General features: G+C 32.3%; 1 protein-coding gene across 1 annotated transcript in view; it reads right to left on the bottom strand.

The window, feature by feature from the left end:
* The window catches only part of LOC128388677 (mucin-2-like), a 58,445-nt gene that overhangs the window by 6,161 nt on the left and 33,767 nt on the right, over positions 1 to 18,517 (bottom strand). The window contains exons 2-4 of the mRNA XM_053348108.1: positions 4,871 to 6,257; positions 3,322 to 4,778; positions 10 to 3,111 (exon numbers count right to left, since the gene is read on the bottom strand). Of these exons, the coding sequence (XP_053204083.1) occupies positions 10 to 3,111; positions 3,322 to 4,778; positions 4,871 to 6,257 (5,946 nt within the window). The remainder of the gene's footprint in view (positions 1 to 9; positions 3,112 to 3,321; positions 4,779 to 4,870; positions 6,258 to 18,517) is intronic.

The following is an 18,517-nucleotide window of genomic DNA, read 5'->3' as shown; positions in this document are numbered from 1 at the left end:
TGTTCTTACCTTCGCATTTGTCTTCGCCTTCTTTACGAGCGAAACCAGGTCGACATTCACATTTGAATATTCCTTCAGTTTCTCTGCAAATCTCTTTATTGGCAGTGTTACATGAAGGTCGACATTGGTCATCATCGATGACCTTTGGTGTTGGCATTGGTTTCATCGTTGTTACTGGAACCTTTTCACCGGAAGAACCTGGTAAAGGTGAAACTGAGGGTGGAGGAGTTACTGGTCGTTTGGGTAGGTAAGGTGATCGAGTTCGTGTTCCTGGTGGTCGAATTGAAATTGTCGGTGGTGGTGTTGATCGTGCTGGTGGACGGAAGGGTGTATATGGTTTACGACTTGGTCTTTGGGTAACTGGACTTCGTGTCGTCGCTGGTTTAGTTGGTTGAATACCTTGTGTTGGTATTACAAGTGTACGAACAACAGTTGTTGTAATTGAATTAAATATCAGAGTAGTTGTGGTAATTGTTGTTGTCGATTCTTCCGCTGTTGATGTTGATGGTTCAATGTCGACAGTTTTAGTTGGTTCACCGACACTTCCAAGTATCGTTCTTGAACCAATTATGGTTGAAACAAAAGTTCGAGGTGGAATTGTGGTTGTTAAAACCGAGGTTATGGTTAAAGGTGAATCTCTTGTGTAATAAACTTTGGTCGTGGTTAAGGTTAATGTTTGTGTCATACTTTCAACTGAGGTCACAAATCGAGTCGATTCAACGGATCCTGAGCTTGGGTGTGCAGCTATCGACGATTCTAATGCGTCACCACCAGTGAAAAAGATTGTCGTTGATCCTGACAACTCATTACCCAATTTACTGGTTAATCCTGGTGTTGTTTTACCGGAAGATGAGCCCGTTGGTGGGCTTACTGATCCTTCGAGTCCAAGTTCGGGTTGATTTTTTCGGTAAACATCATTCTTACGTTGATATCCACCGCCATAAGTACCTAGATCATCATTGTCGGTTGATGGTGAACCGGAAGATGAAGAAGATGACGACGAAGAAGAAGACGATGAGGATGATGAAGATGAAGATCCTGGTGCATCTTCACCGGCTTCGACACCGAACTCAGGTTGGTAAACTCTTTCCTCTTCAGTTTCATTTGGTCGAGCTTTACCTCCAAGAGGAATATAAACTGGCTCAGAATCGCGAGCGACCGTAACTCCGCTCTTGGGTAGTTCAACTCTCGAGGGTTCAATACGATCATCAGTAGCTGGTACATTGGCTGTCTTATTTTTACCTGAATTCTTGGCGAGTAAATTAACAATATCCTTAATTGTATCACCCAAACCTCCAGCAAGATTAACATTTGATCCACCGCCGAGTAAATCACTCAGCTCAATAACAGTTCCAGGTTTAATTGGTGATCCAGGGGAAGCTGAAGCTGATCCGATTGAAGATGAAACAATTGTTGGTTCAATTGACGAGCCGGAAGTAGTTTCTGATGGTTTATAAACAAGATCAGGGAAAAAGACAACAGTAGATCCACCGATAACTGTTGTCGATTTACCGATTGAACTGGCAGCCGATAAAATGGCTGAAGAAATTTGATCTTCCGATAATCCTTGAGATCCTTTAAGACTTTCAACAACTCGTGAGAAAAGGCTTGACTCTAATTGACCTGGACGAGTTGATTCAAATCGTACCGAAGGATCAACCGATAAGGTTGGTTCAAGTGCTTCTGGTTGGTGTTGATGGTGATGTCGCTTTTCAGTTTCACTCTCATGTCCAAATGAGATTGAAGGTAATGGGACAGTGGGTGTAGCTGATGAGAGGGTCACATAAGAAGTGACCATAGAATCAGGTGAATCGGAATCAACTGAATTAGATTTGTACATTGTGATAACTGGATTAGATGAACCAGGTTTAATTGATGAAGAGTTTGGTACATAGAGAGTGACCAGTGAAGATGTTGCCTCGGTTCGTGAGGCGACAATCGATGTGTGTCCATTAAAGAAAGTTGTATAATAGGTGTGGGTTACATGGAGTGTTGATATCGACGGAATCAGAGCGGTCATTAGATCACGAGATGATTTAAGTGATTCAACATCAGCCTGAGTTCGAACAATATTGGCACCAAATTGATTGGGTGAACGTGATTTAGTTGAATCAATTGATTCGGTTGAAGTTCCAGCCCATTGAGTGACCACAGTTGGTGAAATCTCCTCAATGGATGATAAAATTGTTGAACTTCCCGAAAATAGTGTAATAAAGTGGGTCAATGTGGTATAAGTTGACCTGGTGGACAAGATTGTTGGATAAGCGGACATTTGATTAATTGTTTCGGTTGTTGAATAATCTTGCTGTTTGTTTGTAGCCAATGGAGGTGTTGCTTGACCGCTACTTGCGGGTACCGAGAAAGTGACCACATTGGAGACAACCTCTTCACTAGCAATGGTCGATCGAGGTTCACCTTGGGTCAAGAATTTGGTATAAGTTGTATAATATGTTCGTGAGAATAACGATTCACCAACAGAACCAGGATCGGCAGTTCGAGAAGGATAAATTGTTCGGGTCACTTTGATGGGTTCACGAAGAGTCAATATTTCACTTCGAGTCTCCTCAATAGGAGTGATAACTGATCTTGATCCGTTAAAAAGTGTCGCAAAGTAAGTGTATGTTGAATAGATTGTTGAAGTTTCTATCTTTTCTGTTGTTTCAACAACGGTAACAGGAACTGGTGGTGGTGCTTGTGTGGGCACCGATGATTCAACCTTAAATCCGTTAACAGCAGAGGTTGAACCAATGGTAGGCAATGGAGCGGTTCGTTGTTGGGTGACCACATTGGAGACAACCTGTTCCGATGATGAGACCAGTGAAGATGGACCATTATAATAAGTGGTAAAGTAGGTATATGTTGTGTAAACTGTTCGGGTTTCCAGGTCAGAATCAGCACCTGAGGCTAGACCATCTCTCATTGAAACGGTAGCACCAGTAACAAGAGTAGGTTCAAGTGTAACCGGTCCCGAAGGTTCAAGATTACTACTTGCCAAGAAATTTCCTCCATCAGCATTAACCGAACCATAGCTTGCAGAGGCAACGGCTTCAGTTACAATTCGAGAATTGGTTATCTCAATAGTGGACAATTGAGTTCGATCATAACCAGAATCTAAACGAAACGGGACAAAAGTGTAAAGAGAGAGAGAGAGGAAAAAAACGAAAGGTTAGAAAAAGTACCAGAAAAATGTTCACTCAATTTTCTGAGCTGAATCTCATTTTTTTCACTATTGCAATCGAGCCAAAAGTGCGTTGATCAAATTGTGTGTGAGTGTTTATCAATTTTAGTGCCAATTAGTTGATTGTTGTGACATTTTCTTACCTGAAACAACATATGGGATCGTGTGTGTTGTTGTCGTAAAGTAGGTAACCAGGACAGAAGATCGTGTTGGATCAATGGTTGAATCGATCGACGAATCAACTTCTTCAGGATTAACGGAGGGTAAAGATGATGATAGAAGATTATCACTTGACCCACCGGGTGGACGGATAACTCTACTTGCTACACGGAATCGATTCTTGTTTGGTCGAGCAGTACCAATGGGTCCAGTTCGAGTGACCACAACGAATTTGGGTTCAGTTGTTTCGGTTGGAGTTATTGGTCGTCTAAGTCGAGATCGAAGTCTATCTCCAGTGTAACCTGGTCTTCTAACGGTAACAGCTACTCTTTTCATTGAAGGACTAACGGAATCAGATGAAAGGACTTCACTTGCCGAAACAAGGTCAGTTTCAAATGGTTGTACAGTCGACGAACCTATTGGTCCAAGTGATGGTGTTTCAATGTTGATAGAAGATGAAAGTAAATCAATCGATGAAGATGGTTCTAAATTGGTGACACTTTCAGTGGCTTCTGATGAATCAAAGCTTGAGCTAAGTTTTGGCCTTTGAACTCTATTGAAATTGGGACGTGGTCGAAGTCGCTGATTTCCAGGTCGTGGGGTTACAACACCTCTTGATCTTAATGAATCGGGATTAACAGCAGTTGATGAGACACGAACTGGTCGACGGGATTGACGATTACCAAGGAAAGACGATGAGGATAACTCGATTGACGGGGTTGCCGCTGCTTCGTTAATTGTACCTGAAGCGCTGAATGATGATTCTAGGAAGGGTGTTGATGGATCAAGTGAAGGTAAATCATTGGAAGCGGGTAAACGGGTGAAAACCTCAGTAGGCTTAAGATTAACATTTTCGGTATTGAAACGATTAGATGATCCCGATAAAGTGGCCGTTGGTTCAATGATGACATTTGATATTCCGTCTAATTTAAGGAAAGTGTGTATGGCCAAATTGACCTCCGTTGTTGCCCCACCAGCAACTCGTTTACCTAAATTAACTGTTGACGACCCACCGGTTAAAGCAACCAGACCATCACCATTAACGGAACTGTCCAACCTTAAAGTGGCCAATGCCGAGGGATCCGTCAAGCGAGATGTGGTCACTTCTGATCGGGTTGATCGTCGGGTTGAAGCACCATCATGAATTGTATAAAAGTAAGTAAATTGTGTGTGAAGTGCCTTTGGTATCGAAGCTAAAACATTAATTGGTAATCCATTGGGTCTACCAACGGGTAATCGAGGTGAACTTTCAATCACTGGTTTTCGTGTTCGAGAAAATGAATCACCTTGAACGGACGATGGACTTGGTGCTATCAATGGTCCTCGAGTCGGTAAAACTCGAGCTGCTTCAAAACCAGCAATATGAACGTTTGATTGTACATTAACTATTGTCGTTGTTGGACCACGAGTTTTGGTCAAAAGATTTGATGTTCTGGTTGGCCTGAATTTAGAAGAGAAAAGGAAAAATTAATCAAATTAAATTGTTTCTTTTAAAAAATTGAATTTAAATTACGATTCTAATTAGATTCTTACCTTATATTTCCACCTGATGCTGATATGATTTCGGCGATCGATGGATCGTAAGGTTGAGTGACTCGAACTGAAGTAACTGACTCGCGACTTGTTAAAAGAGTATGTGGACCTCTAATTACGGTTGTTAAATAGGTGAAAGTGGTCATGTAATCGACGACAACTGGACCATTTGGTGAAGGTACACCGGCGGAAAATGAAACAACATCATCTTTCAATTTAGAGCCGAAACCCGATTCAACGGAATCTCCTGAATCAAGAGCGTTATTGTTGATCACTTCTTCATCTGTTGGTAAATTATCAACATTATTTCCTGAAACGGGGCGAACACGAAGTGGTGATGATCCTGATGTCGAACGGTTTGGCGGTGGTACTGGAGAAACTCCAGCTACAGGTCGTCGACCACGGATTCGTCGGGTATCTTGATTACGTTCAAGATCATCAGTAGCAACTTCAGTACCAATTGGAACTGGAGTAGCTGGTGGAGGTCGAGGAACTATAACCGCTGTTGGTGCAACAATTGGAGACACATCACTTGGTACACGGGAACGGATTCTATTACCATTTGCAGGTCGAATTCGTCTTGAACCACCGGTTGTTGGACGAACTCGCCGAGTTCTTGGAGGTTGAGTTTGAGGTGGTTGAGGAAGAGGAGCACTTGTCACCGGTGGAACTGCAAACTCTGTTCCCAATGCTGGTGGTAAAGGTTGACCAAGAACAGGTGACCCACCGGGAACAAGATCATCTTCAGTTGAAAGCACAACTGATGGTCGTCGAGCGGGTGAATCTTGATCAGGATTACGGAAAACTGGAAGCCGACGGAAAGGTGTATTCGGTGTGGCAGGTGGACCTGATGTAATCGGAGGTGGAATAGGAACCGATGCTACTGGCCTGTTACGAACATTAATCCGTTGGAATCGTGGACCAGAAGAAGGTGACCCGCTAGCACCCGATGATGGAGGTGACTGAGGTGGTCCACCGTTGTTAGCAAAAGCTATTGAAGGTAAATCCAAGGCTGGTGATCGTGGTGGTGGTTGTGGTATTCGAACCCGTTGAAATGTACCTGAATTACGTACATTTTGACCATTATTCACTGGAGATGGTTGAAAGTTTGATGACGGGGGACCTTGAGGGAATCCTTCAGACGAACCATCGACCGGACCAATTTCCCTGAAACTTTCAATATCAGAGTAATCGGGTGCATCGTCGTTCGGTTGTAAAGGAGAACGAGGCGGAGACGGGAAAGACTGGAATCCCGGTAAGTTGGCTCGAGTAAAGTCTCGTAGGAAGTCGACCTGCGGTGCCAAATTGAATCCCAGGTCATCGTTATTGAACTGTTGTAATCGCCGTCCGACCCTAAAGGTATTCTCACTTGGTTCACTTAATTTAACTATCGATGAAATTAAGACAACGAAAAAAGTAACAACAATGTTATTAACGGTTATAGTTAATCCAAGGAAATTCATGGAAACATTTAGCTGATTAATTAGCCCAAAACGGTTAATCATTTAAAATCAAATAATAATAATAATGGAAACTTAATAAATGGAAACACAAACAAAGTAACTTAAATAAACTTCAACATGATAACTGAATCAACTAATTGTAATTTATTAATTATCGTCACTTGATCATCGCTCATTGAAAGTGATACCAAAATGAAAGCAAATGAAAAAGGTTAACCAACAGACGAATGATTCAAATCAACTGATCATCATTATCTTCATTTTTTACTCTCTTTTTCGTTATCTTCAGCTCACTCTCATCATCTCTTTCTTTTCATCATCATTCTCTTTCTTCATCTTCTCTCTCTCCCTCTCTTTCTCTCTCTCTCTCTCTCTCTTTCTCTTTCTCTCCTACTCAACTCCGAACAATAGAAAAGGCGTTTGGAATCAATTGTAGGCCCACTTTTTTTCACGTTCAACTTTCGGCAACAATTTAGTCTGATTATTTTTTTTAAAGGCAACAATCAGTAAATTGTTTCGGACAAAACTTACAATATGATCATGAAAAACATAATCAAATAAATGCAAAACAATCAACAATCAGGTACATGAACATATTAGGTTAACGGGACTTTCTCGTCATCATAATTATCAATTTTATTTGGTTTCATGTTAATAACATGGACTCTCATGATAATGATAATGATGATGATGATGATGATACTGTTGACCAATAATCTTAAATAGCGTCAACAAAAGTTTAAATTTAGTTTCATAACAATTAACATACCATCAGAATCAAAGGTAATATTTATCGATATTTAGTTAAGAAAACGATAAGAACCGAACAATTTTATTTTCTGACCTGCAACTGACCAACAAGTGGACTCTCCTTACATATAATCAAAATTCATCTTCCGTCTCTTAATAGTAATCATGTTCCTCTTTAACTATCATCATCATCATCTCTCTCTCTCTCTCTTATTAATTTTAGGTCAATCATCATCATCATCAATGGACAAATAAGCTTAATATAATTTACTAATCACCATCATGATCAAGTCCAAACAATTTATCATCTTTAAACTGGCCGTTAATCAAATAAACAAATTAAGATGAAAATAACTTTCATATTATATATTTAATATAATGTTTAAATCTGATTAACAGCAAACTTATAATCAATTTAATACTTTAAATTATGTCATTATAAAGTTCAGTCGTGATTAAAATGTTGCACAATAATAATTTAAACAACAGCAATTAGTAAATCATAGGTAATCATAATCAATAACCATCAAGGTAATAGCACAAAAAACAGTTATTAAAGTGCAAATCTAACCATTAGCATCCTCATCTTCATCTTCATCTTCATCTTCATCTTCATCTTCATCATCACAACCAACACCATCACCACCACCACCACCACCTCATCCTCCTCCTCCTACACTTAGATATCAATCCAAGCTAGACACAGGCTCTTGATTGTAAATGATTAAGATGATTTGTCGTCACGATTAAGGATTGATTATAAAAAGTCAATGAAAGATATAAAGAAATACAGTAAATTATATAACTTGAACAACAGTAACAATTTATAAATTGTAACCAGTTCCGCATCAATGTTATCGTCAACGACACAAACAGCAACAATCTTAATCATAATTGTTATGGGATTGGTAATAGTTAATAATAATAACCTGATTTGATTTGAGAGAGAAAAAAATAATCAACTAATCAACTACACTTAATTTACTATTACTGGTTGGCTGATTAACGTATTAATAACACTATATTTATAACATAGAGATGATGATAACTATCAAGATCTTCATCCTTCCTTAACCCATTATCATCATAATCATAATCTTAAATCATTAGTTAGTCAACATAATCCAGTTAAATTATCAACAATTTAACTGTTTATAGAAACCCCTTAATCTTATATGTAACTTATTGAAGGTTAAATTGTTGTTTCCGTTGATGATGATGATGATATACATTTTCACCCATCAATGAGCTTCATCATCGTCATCTTAATCATTACAATCACAATTAACGGCAACTTGACTCTATTTAAAAAGTTAATTGTTGATTATTTAATCATTTCCAACGGGTTATCCATAAGGTTTTAACCTTTATCATTTTTTTCAACTTGATTTCCATTAAAATCAAAGTTTTTTTTGTACCTGAACAAAATTATGATTTACTAAATTGTCTCCAACAATTTAACAACGATTAGACTATTATTCAATTGTAAAAACATTAATCAACTTAATCATTATGAAAGTAATATAGTTCCGGTTAATTTTTACAATAATTTACCTTAATTGTTGATCAAATTCACTTGATGAACAATTTGATTGTACTTTAATCATCATGAAAATCATTAAAATGTTCAAGTTCAAGATGATTATTTTTTTTCTTGGTTATATTTGGTTAATTGTGATTAACTTAATTGTAGTTTATACAATTTACCTTTTTCATATTGTTACTAATTTAATCATCCAATTAATTTTATCATATTAACATAAGAATCAATTGATTGAGTTGCTTAACAATTTACAATATATTATTTGATTGCAATTGTTTGTTGTTTTTTGCCTGCTTACCATTTGTACTAATTGTTAACAATTAACAACCAGCAATTAATACAACAACTAAATTAAGTATTACAGTTATTAAACCATTGACCTTAATTGTTAACTATTGTATATTTAGTTTGAATTGATAATCAATGTATTGATAGATGAAAAAAAAAACGGATTAACTTTGATATTTTTTGATTGTCACTTTAATTGTAAATCAACAATCAAGTGATTAGTAAACCAAATTAAATGTATAATCAAAAAAAATCAAAAGGTAATAAGTGTAACCAATATAATTTTTTCATTCTCATATCTTTAAGATCAACAATCAGTTTAATAACAATCAACTGTTGATAATTAATACATGTTATCATTGATAATCTATTGATTGTTGGTTAAATTATCACTTGATCAATGATTTAACTGTTAATCCTTTACCCTGATTTGGATTCAGATGAACTGACAATTTAAAATCAAATCTTAATCAAAGATTAACAATAAGACAAAAAAAAACTATCAACTTTAAGCCAAGAAACAAATTAATTGGTCCATTGATTGACTATGTTACTTAATATTAATAGATTATATTATTATTATTATTAAATTGTAACAGTTAATTAATTGAGTTGTAATAAAAGCAAATCAATGACCAATACACTAGAAAAGGAATCAACAAAATTAGATCAACAATTAATCTTAATTGTTAATCCAAAGTTGAGGAAAAGTTTTGTAATCATCAGAATAATTTTAAATTTAAATTGTTAAAGTAATAATAATAATATATTAACAATACTGTTCAAACAATTTAATGCTAATTTAACTAATAGATAACCTGATTAACTAAATAATAATAATAATAATTTTAATACTTAATCACAATCAGTAAATTGTTACGATTCTCAATTTGAAAAATTGATTGTAACCTTTTTTAGTTTTTCAAGGTTGAATACATATAAATATTACAATCGGAATAAAATCAAATCAGTTAATTTGATTTGATTATAATACTAAGTAATGAAAGAAAATTAAATTACCACTGATTAACACAACAATCAAATCTAATTGTAAATGATGGTGATAAAAAGTATCAGGTCAACATAATAAAACTAAAGCCATTGAACTTTATATAAAACCAATGAATTAGATGTAATCAAATAAACAGAAAAAAAAACTAGAGATGAAAATTGAATGAGTTAATTGTTGATAATGATGATGATGATTGAGAAAATGTTACAACAATTAACAGTTACCCGAATTGGATATATCGAAAAGTGAAAGAGTTAAAAGTGATTAAGTTAATTAGGTTAAATCCAAGAATAAGAAATTAACAAATTTCCTCAGCTTGATATTCAAATGATTCTGGAAAAGGAGATTAGTAAATAATAATAATCTTATGAATGAGATGATTATGATTGTTGAGTTTAGGAAAAAGTTTAGTGAAAGTTTTATCATGAAATTGAAGATGATGAATGAAGATGATGATGATGATGATGAAATTGTCCTGAAAGTGACACTCACACAAAACTATCACCCTCTCAATGTAATCATTTCAATTGTTACTTTCCAATGATTACAACCACACAACAATTTGATTTGTTAACCACTCACAATTTACCTTTAATGGTAACATTATTATCATCATCATCATCATCATCATCATCATCATCATTTACTCATCATCATCACCAGGTAACTACCTTTTCCAGGTTAATAATGATGATAATAATAATCGCCTACGAAATGACAATGATGTTAATTTCATTTCTCACTTGTTGATGTAATTTAATTTAATTTACAATTTGATTTACTTTTTTTCCACCAAATTTAAATGAAGTAACTTTTTTTTTCCACAAGGTTAAATGATCGGATTGATTTTTGTGAATGATTTAAATTGTCTATTAACCAGTAGCCATGAAATTTGATTACAATTAACTTTAAATTGTTAATCTATCTCTTAAATATGAATGATATGGTTTGATTGAAACTGATCATGATTAGTTAATCACAATTTCACATGGTAAAAAAAAATACATGTTCACCTCGATCTAAATTGTTGTAAGAAAAACAATTCATTATATATTAAATTGTTGCTCGTTAATTTTTGATTGATTAGTTAACATTTACTAATCTAATGGTGGCCAATTTAATTGCTGTTCAAGTAACGTTATTATTATTATTATTATTATTGTCCAGTTAATCATAATTGTTTTCATATTGTTCAATGTGAAAACAATTTACCTAATCATTAATACATATTATCACCGTTATGTTTAATTGTGAGTGATTTAGTTATTATTTTATATTCACTTTCTTAATTGTAATAAGTGAACAAATGAAAATTAAAAGTTAACACTTTGGGTGTGTCGATGAAAACTATTTTTCTCCGTCATTATATTAAGCTAATTGTTTACGAAAATTAATCAACAATTAACGGTGAAGGCCAAATGTCTTATTATGATTAAGATTATTGTTACAATTAGTAAATTGCAAGGTGAAAGATTAGCATAAGAAAAAACTTCTTATTATAAATCAGAATTGAATTAGATGATGAGATGATCATCATTATGTAAATAAGATGTGATGATGATTAAATTGTAGCCTTGGATGTCAATTTAATTGTTATCATGATTAATATCAAATTAATAATGAAACTGATGGTGGAAAGGTAATTAAAAATACTAATCAACTTTTTGTTGCTAATTGTGATTTCAGTTAAATTGAATTGTCACATTGTAATTTCCAGTTGTTAATTGTTGTTGTTATCTCAATGGATTCAGATGAGTACAAAAAAACAATGACAACTCATTTAATTTGATTCAATTGATTAACTTGTAATTGAACATGATTCACAATTAATTAATTAGTTGATTAAAATTAATTGGGGGATAACAAGTTAATCAACATAGGGAGAAGATGTTTACTTTAACAAAAAAGCAATTGAATCATCCGAAAGTGATTAGTTAATCAGGATAATAATAACAATCCAGTTAACTAATCAACTGTAGTCAATGTAAAAAAATATAATAAGTTAATTGTTAATCTTAATATTATCCAATTATATTATGATCAGTTTAAAATGGTCATTCAATTGTCTTGAGTGGCAAAAAAAAGTGACCATTCATAATAATAGAAACGTCAACGAGTTAAATTAGGAAAAGACAATTACAATTAAAATTTAAATTGTTGTCAATTCTTTAGACTAATAATAACGATGATGATTATAATGATGATAATGATGATTAAGCCATAATTGTGATGAAAACCTATTAAGGTCAGAAACAGTGGATTCTCAATGGACATTGTGTATGTGGGACATTTTTTTCCTACTCTAAGTTGTGGTGGACACTGGACACTGGTCAACAAGATAAGGGATTCAAGTTCACTTTAATTTCTCAACCTTCTCCCTCAACCTCTCTCTCTCTTTCTCCAATTCTCTGTCTTCTTTTATCTTCCTCTTTCTTTTTTTTCTGTCTATTTAACTGTTTTTTTCTCATCTCTTATACTCACGATTATCCGATTAGACTTGAGGAGGTTTAAGAAAAAAAAACCAACAATATTTAAATGACAATGATGATGAAGATGATTTTTCATCCTCATCATGGGAATTGTGACTTGGCCTTAATTTGATTAACCCGTGATAATATTGTTTAAATTGTTTGGTAAAAAAAACTTTTAATTCAATTGTATTAATCAGTAAATACAAACATACACTACACTACACACACACACACAATTGATATTAACAGTTAATTGGGAAAAAAAAAGTTTTCCGAGCTCACCAATCAAATCATTCATCACAATTTAATACGTACTTTAAATTTAAATTACAATCTCTTTATATGCAAACTAAATCAACTGATTGTCAGATTGTTTTATTGCACAATTGCCCCTGGGAATTAATTGATTGTTAAACTTGTCACCCTTGATTACTGTTATCTGTTTAGTGTCAAGGTTTGTAATTGTGATCCTTTCAAAGTTAATTGTTGTTGTTACTACAACTATTTAACCCCTCGACATAAAGGGCTTGGCAAATTGAAAAGGTTAATAAACTAATTGTCTTGGCAATTAACTTAATTCATTACTGATATGAAGCGTTAATTACACAAGACAATTAATCACGCTTCTCATCACTATTCATCCCAATCATTTTCCTATTATCCCAAAAGCTTATCCTGATTTACTGATCATCATCATCATCTTAACCCATCAATCAATCACAATCAATATCTGATTAACAATTTAAACAACTTGAATTTATTATCATCAACTATTATTCAGTATAAATAAATTGTCATAACAAAAGAGTCAACATTTTGACAATAAAGATGAAGATGAAGATAAATAAGATGACAAAATGATGTGATTTGAAAGTGAATTGATGAGGAAGAGGAAGAATCAACAATCAAGGTAACAATTAACTAAACAGTTATCACAATCATCGCAATTTAATAAACAATCAAGACAGAAAATGTATTTTTATCATGGATTAACGGATTAGAAAGTCAAAGATTTTACTTCAATTAACAATTAACTTTGATTTTTTTTCTTGTAACAATTAGTTAATTGTTACGTTAGTTGATTTTTAAACTTGGAAACAAATCAAGATGACAATTAAATCGTTGATCAGTTAATTTCCGTGTTAATAACATCGTTTTCAGGGTTGAATCTAATGAAAAATTGATTTCGAGTTGATTATTAGTAGGTAACCTAAATTGTTGACAATTAAAGTTCAACCTTTAAACAATCAATGTTAATTATTTTAACAATTAGTTTTTTTATTATTTAATATCTAAAATGTGCTTGATTAGAATGACAAACAATTGTAATTGTTTAATATCACAATTTGATTTTCAATTGCCAATAAATTGTTATAACAATTGATTAGTTTAAATTTTACCAATTTTAAATTAATATTAATCAATCAATTGGTCAACAGTAACAACAATTTAGGTTACGATTAAAGTTGAAAGAGTCACAATTAGAAAGGTATATATAAGTTAATTTAGTTCACAATTAACGATGTAAATTGTTAATAAGAAACTTTAAATTGTCTTGCTAAGTATTTACAATCAAAACCAAGAGTAGCAATCAAATTAAATCATCTGATTACGATGAAAACTTTGATAATATAATGATAAGCTCTATGAGAATTAAAGTTAATTGTTGAGAGGTAAAGATTAATTATCTAAACTTGACAGACAGACAAGAAATCCGTTAATTGTAATCAGAGTTAATTCAGTTTTGATTACATAGTAACTCATAAGACTACCAAATGATTAACCGGATAAATTGTTTGAATTATGCTCAAGGTAAACCAGAAAATTGATTATTAATTAATCGCAACAATTTAAATTGTTACGATAATAATAATAAATTAACGACAAGTTTATAATCTCGCCCTTTACCTTGGATCAAATTATTGATTAAATTAACAATTAACTACTGAATTAAAGTAATAATAACAAGAAGAGAATTAAAAAAAAAAAGTTAATTGCAAAGTGTAAGAAAAAGGGTAAACCCAGAAAACAAGAAATTCATCAAGAAAAAAAAAACACAAATCAATCCTTTAATTCACAATTAAATTAAATTGCAAAGTAATCCAACAATCAGACAGAAAATATAAACAACAACAAGAGCCAACAGTTAATTGTCAAAAACTAATCATGATTGTCATTAATTAATGTTAATTAACATGATAATAGTAACAAGAAGATGATTACATGAGTTATGGTGATGTTTTTTTTCAGGCCAATTTAAGGCTCTTTAAGATGATGATTGACCTGGTAGCGATGAAGAAGATGAGGAAGATGAGGAAGATGATGAGACCAGTTTCATTGAAGAAAAAAGAACCGGTGATCTTTTCTCTTTCTTTATTCCCTTTCTTTATCTTCCTTTATCATCATCATCATTCAGACTCGTTGAAAGTATTTAGGTCACTTGGTGAGTAAAATAAACACGAACCCAAAAAAAAGATGAAGATGAAGATGAAGATGAAATTGATGGTGAAGGTGCTAAAGTATCATCAGGGGGGAGAGATGATGCTGAGGATGAGGATGATAATGATGATGGAAATGAAAGTATGATAAAAATAAAGATTCATATTTAAACAAATCAATAAATTACAATAACAATTAGTTTTCCATTGTCTGTATAATTGTAATAGTTTGAGATTTTCATTATTGATTGTGAACAGAAATCATTTAAATTTCAATCAATGATATTGGTATTTGATTGTAACAGTTAACAGATTATCGTTAAAACTATTGACTTTTCAAACAATTTAAAAATGGAAGGAGACAATTAATTGTTTATGATTAACTGAATAATTTATGATGCAAATGTGATATTTACATTTTGACAGTAAAAAAAAAGATGAAAGAAAAATAAAATTATCAAAAATGATCATTCGAGAAACTTAATCATCAACAATCAACTATTAATAAAGTTAATTATCAATTTTAACCAATAAATTATTCAGAAAGTTTGATAAAAGTTTTCACTTCGTCAACGAAGTTTTTTTTCATTATTATTATTATATTTTGATGATGATTCGTAACGATTACAATTAAATTGCTGCTCATCATCATTATTATTACAACAATTTGACAATCAACTTAGTCAAATATTAGTTAAACTGATCAACACCTTATTATTATTAATCATTAACCTGTTGATTGTTATATATAAAAAGTTGATTATTACAACAACAACGAAATTATCTTAATCGTTTTTGAATAATAATTATCATTATTAATCATTGAAACCATTTACAAAGTTAATTGTCAAATGATGATTATGTTTATATTCATTGTAATCAAATCTGATCACTTGGATAATCATAATTGTGATTATCGAGTTGATTAGAATAGTTTAGAACAGTTAGTTAAGAAAAGTTTTGAGTTCGAAAAGTTCAAAAAAAAAGTTTATCGATTTTCGTTTCTATCTCATATCAATACCCAAAGATTTATATCGATCACAATTAACGAAAATCAAAGTTGATTAACATTCATCTAAATCTACCGTTAATGGTTTTGGGTTTGATTATGATCAACAATTAAATATTGGAAAACATTGATTACACCTTAATCTTTTAATCTAATCTTAATCAACCTTAACCAGACTCCAATACAAATGCTAATCATTGATAGTGAAAAAAAAGTTATCAACAATCAAATAAGAAACGTTGATCATCACTATTAATAGTTAACCTAATCACTTCAATTTATTATTGATGATTTAATTTGATTGTTGAAGTAGCAATGAAAAAAAAAGGTAAATAGCAAATTAACATTGACAAGGTTAAATTGTTCCCATTTTTAATTGTGTAGTAACAATTAAAGTACCTAAAAAAAATTACCTTGATTCTGTATTGATCATACTAGATGAAATTTAATCATTTTCATTGGTTAATTTGGTAACAACAATTAAGAAAAGAAAATTATTAAGCCAAAAATTAATATAACTGTAAATTCAGTGTTCATCTTAATTTACTGACCGGAACCTTAATTGAAAACCGGACCTGAAGAGATTCAACTTTTTGAAGTAAAAAAAAAGGGCCACCAGGATGAAGATGCTCAAAAATCATCCTCATCATCTTCTTGATCCACATCCTCATCATCATCCTCATCATTGCGTGTTTAAAATAACAAAAAATTTACAATTAAAAGCAAACTACTAAATAGCCTCGAGGCTATGAAAACTTATCCTCAATATTTACCTGGATTCAAGCATTTACTTAGTCAAAAGGATTTATCATTATTTAAGTTAAAAGTTTGCAATTTAAATAATGAAAAAATAATTTTGCTTAATTAATCTGGAAACTTGATTATTGACAATTAAATTAAAATCATCTTTATGCTAATTGAAATCACAAATGATTAACTGTATTGGTTACAATTAACATGTAGTCGTTTCTTGATTGTTAATTTATAAGCTTCAAGTTTTTGGGGTTTTGTTTTGTTCATTATTATTATCTGATCATTGACAATTAAAGGTTAAATTGTGATAATCAGTTAATCAATCGGTAATTAATTGACCCTTTTTTTTGATTCGATTCACTCGATACAATATCTAATTGTCATGATCAGTGAACCTAAAGATTATTATATAATTCATATAATCAGATGATCATCAAAAAGTGAGAATGAAATTAATGTTTATTAATGTGAACATCGAGTTTGTAAGAAACTTATTTTTTTTTGTTCTAACTGATGTTCTAATGATATTGTTACCCGATGATTGTTATTATTACATTGATTATTTATCTACATCAATGATTAAATTGATGATGAAGATGATGATCATGATGAATAAGACAATTGGTTTCGCTCTCATTATCATTAAAACCTTAAGATTACGAGTATTGGCAAAATGGTTCTAACGATAAGCCAACTAACCAACTCGAAAGAAAAACTTTTTTTTTCACTTCATCTTCTTAATTGTCTCTCTCTCCCTTTCGATATGTAATCATGAGAAATTTGCAATGACAATTAAAGTGAAATCTTGTTAATTGTAATTAAAGGTGAAAGTCATCAGAAAAAACGATCATAACATTATCACTTTAATTACAATTAAGAAAAAACTAACTGTGAATATATGAGAATTGATTTAGTTACGGAAAAAAGTCTCTTTTTTATTGTTGATTTACTTTTGATCTAATTGTTGACCCCAATTGGTTTAGTAATGAAATTAACAATATTAAATTAAGTCATTTTTCATGAATATAATCGCTTAACTTGTTAACAATTAACTTGTAATTAGTGAGAGAAATTTGAAAATTGTTACAATTTATAAATTCTAATAGTGATCATCATCATACTCTTAATCATCATATTGCAAATATCTACAATTATCCAAGCTTAACCGTGTGATTAAGTGAATGGTCGAGTTCAGAACTTTTTGTTTCTCGAGCGCGGGAAATTTTGGTTTTCCGGTTGAAACGATTTTACTGTTAGAATGTGTGACCAAAAAGAGAATCGGAAACAAACTCAGCTCAAGAATGAGAGAGATAATCTTATGAGTCTCTACCTTTCTTGTGAACATTTTGTCTAATAAACTGACCTTTAAGCCCGTTAAGGCCACTTTTAACTTAACAGTTACAAGTTGACCTTTTCAGTGGTTTGTCTCTTCAGCGTTCATTTGACTTACAATAATCGTGAGAAAAGTTTTGTTTTTCTGTCTCCCTTTTCCTCATCATTTGCATCATCTTTAATTATCATCATGTGCGTTAATTGTTATCATCTCTCTCTCTCTCTCTCTCTCTCTCACCTAACAGATGAAACAACAACAATAAGCTGAGATATCTACGTGTCTTTGATGTAATCACAATTTAATTTGGATTAGAATCTAAATCAGTTCAATTAGGTGAAATTGTACGATTAGATTAGAGATTAAATCATTTGTCAATTGTCGATATATCGAATGGCACACCCAAGTAATATTTGACCATCGAACTGCAACCAAACTACCTGATTTCTTGGTTAGAACTTTTTTTTTCCTTTCTCATGATTCAAATTCTTTCTTCTTCAGGCCTGACAAACACAACGAATGATCAGGATCATGATAGAATCTCAAGCTTAAGAGTTTCTCATCCTATTATCATCACTGAAATCATCTTC

The sequence above is a fragment of the Panonychus citri genome, unplaced genomic scaffold (genome assembly GCF_014898815.1).
Source record: "Panonychus citri isolate SS breed McGregor unplaced genomic scaffold, ASM1489881v1 Contig00101, whole genome shotgun sequence".
NCBI lineage: Eukaryota > Metazoa > Arthropoda > Arachnida > Trombidiformes > Tetranychidae > Panonychus > Panonychus citri.
The sequence above is the reverse complement of the archived record's forward strand: the minus strand, read 5'-3'. Positions and strand labels throughout refer to the sequence as shown.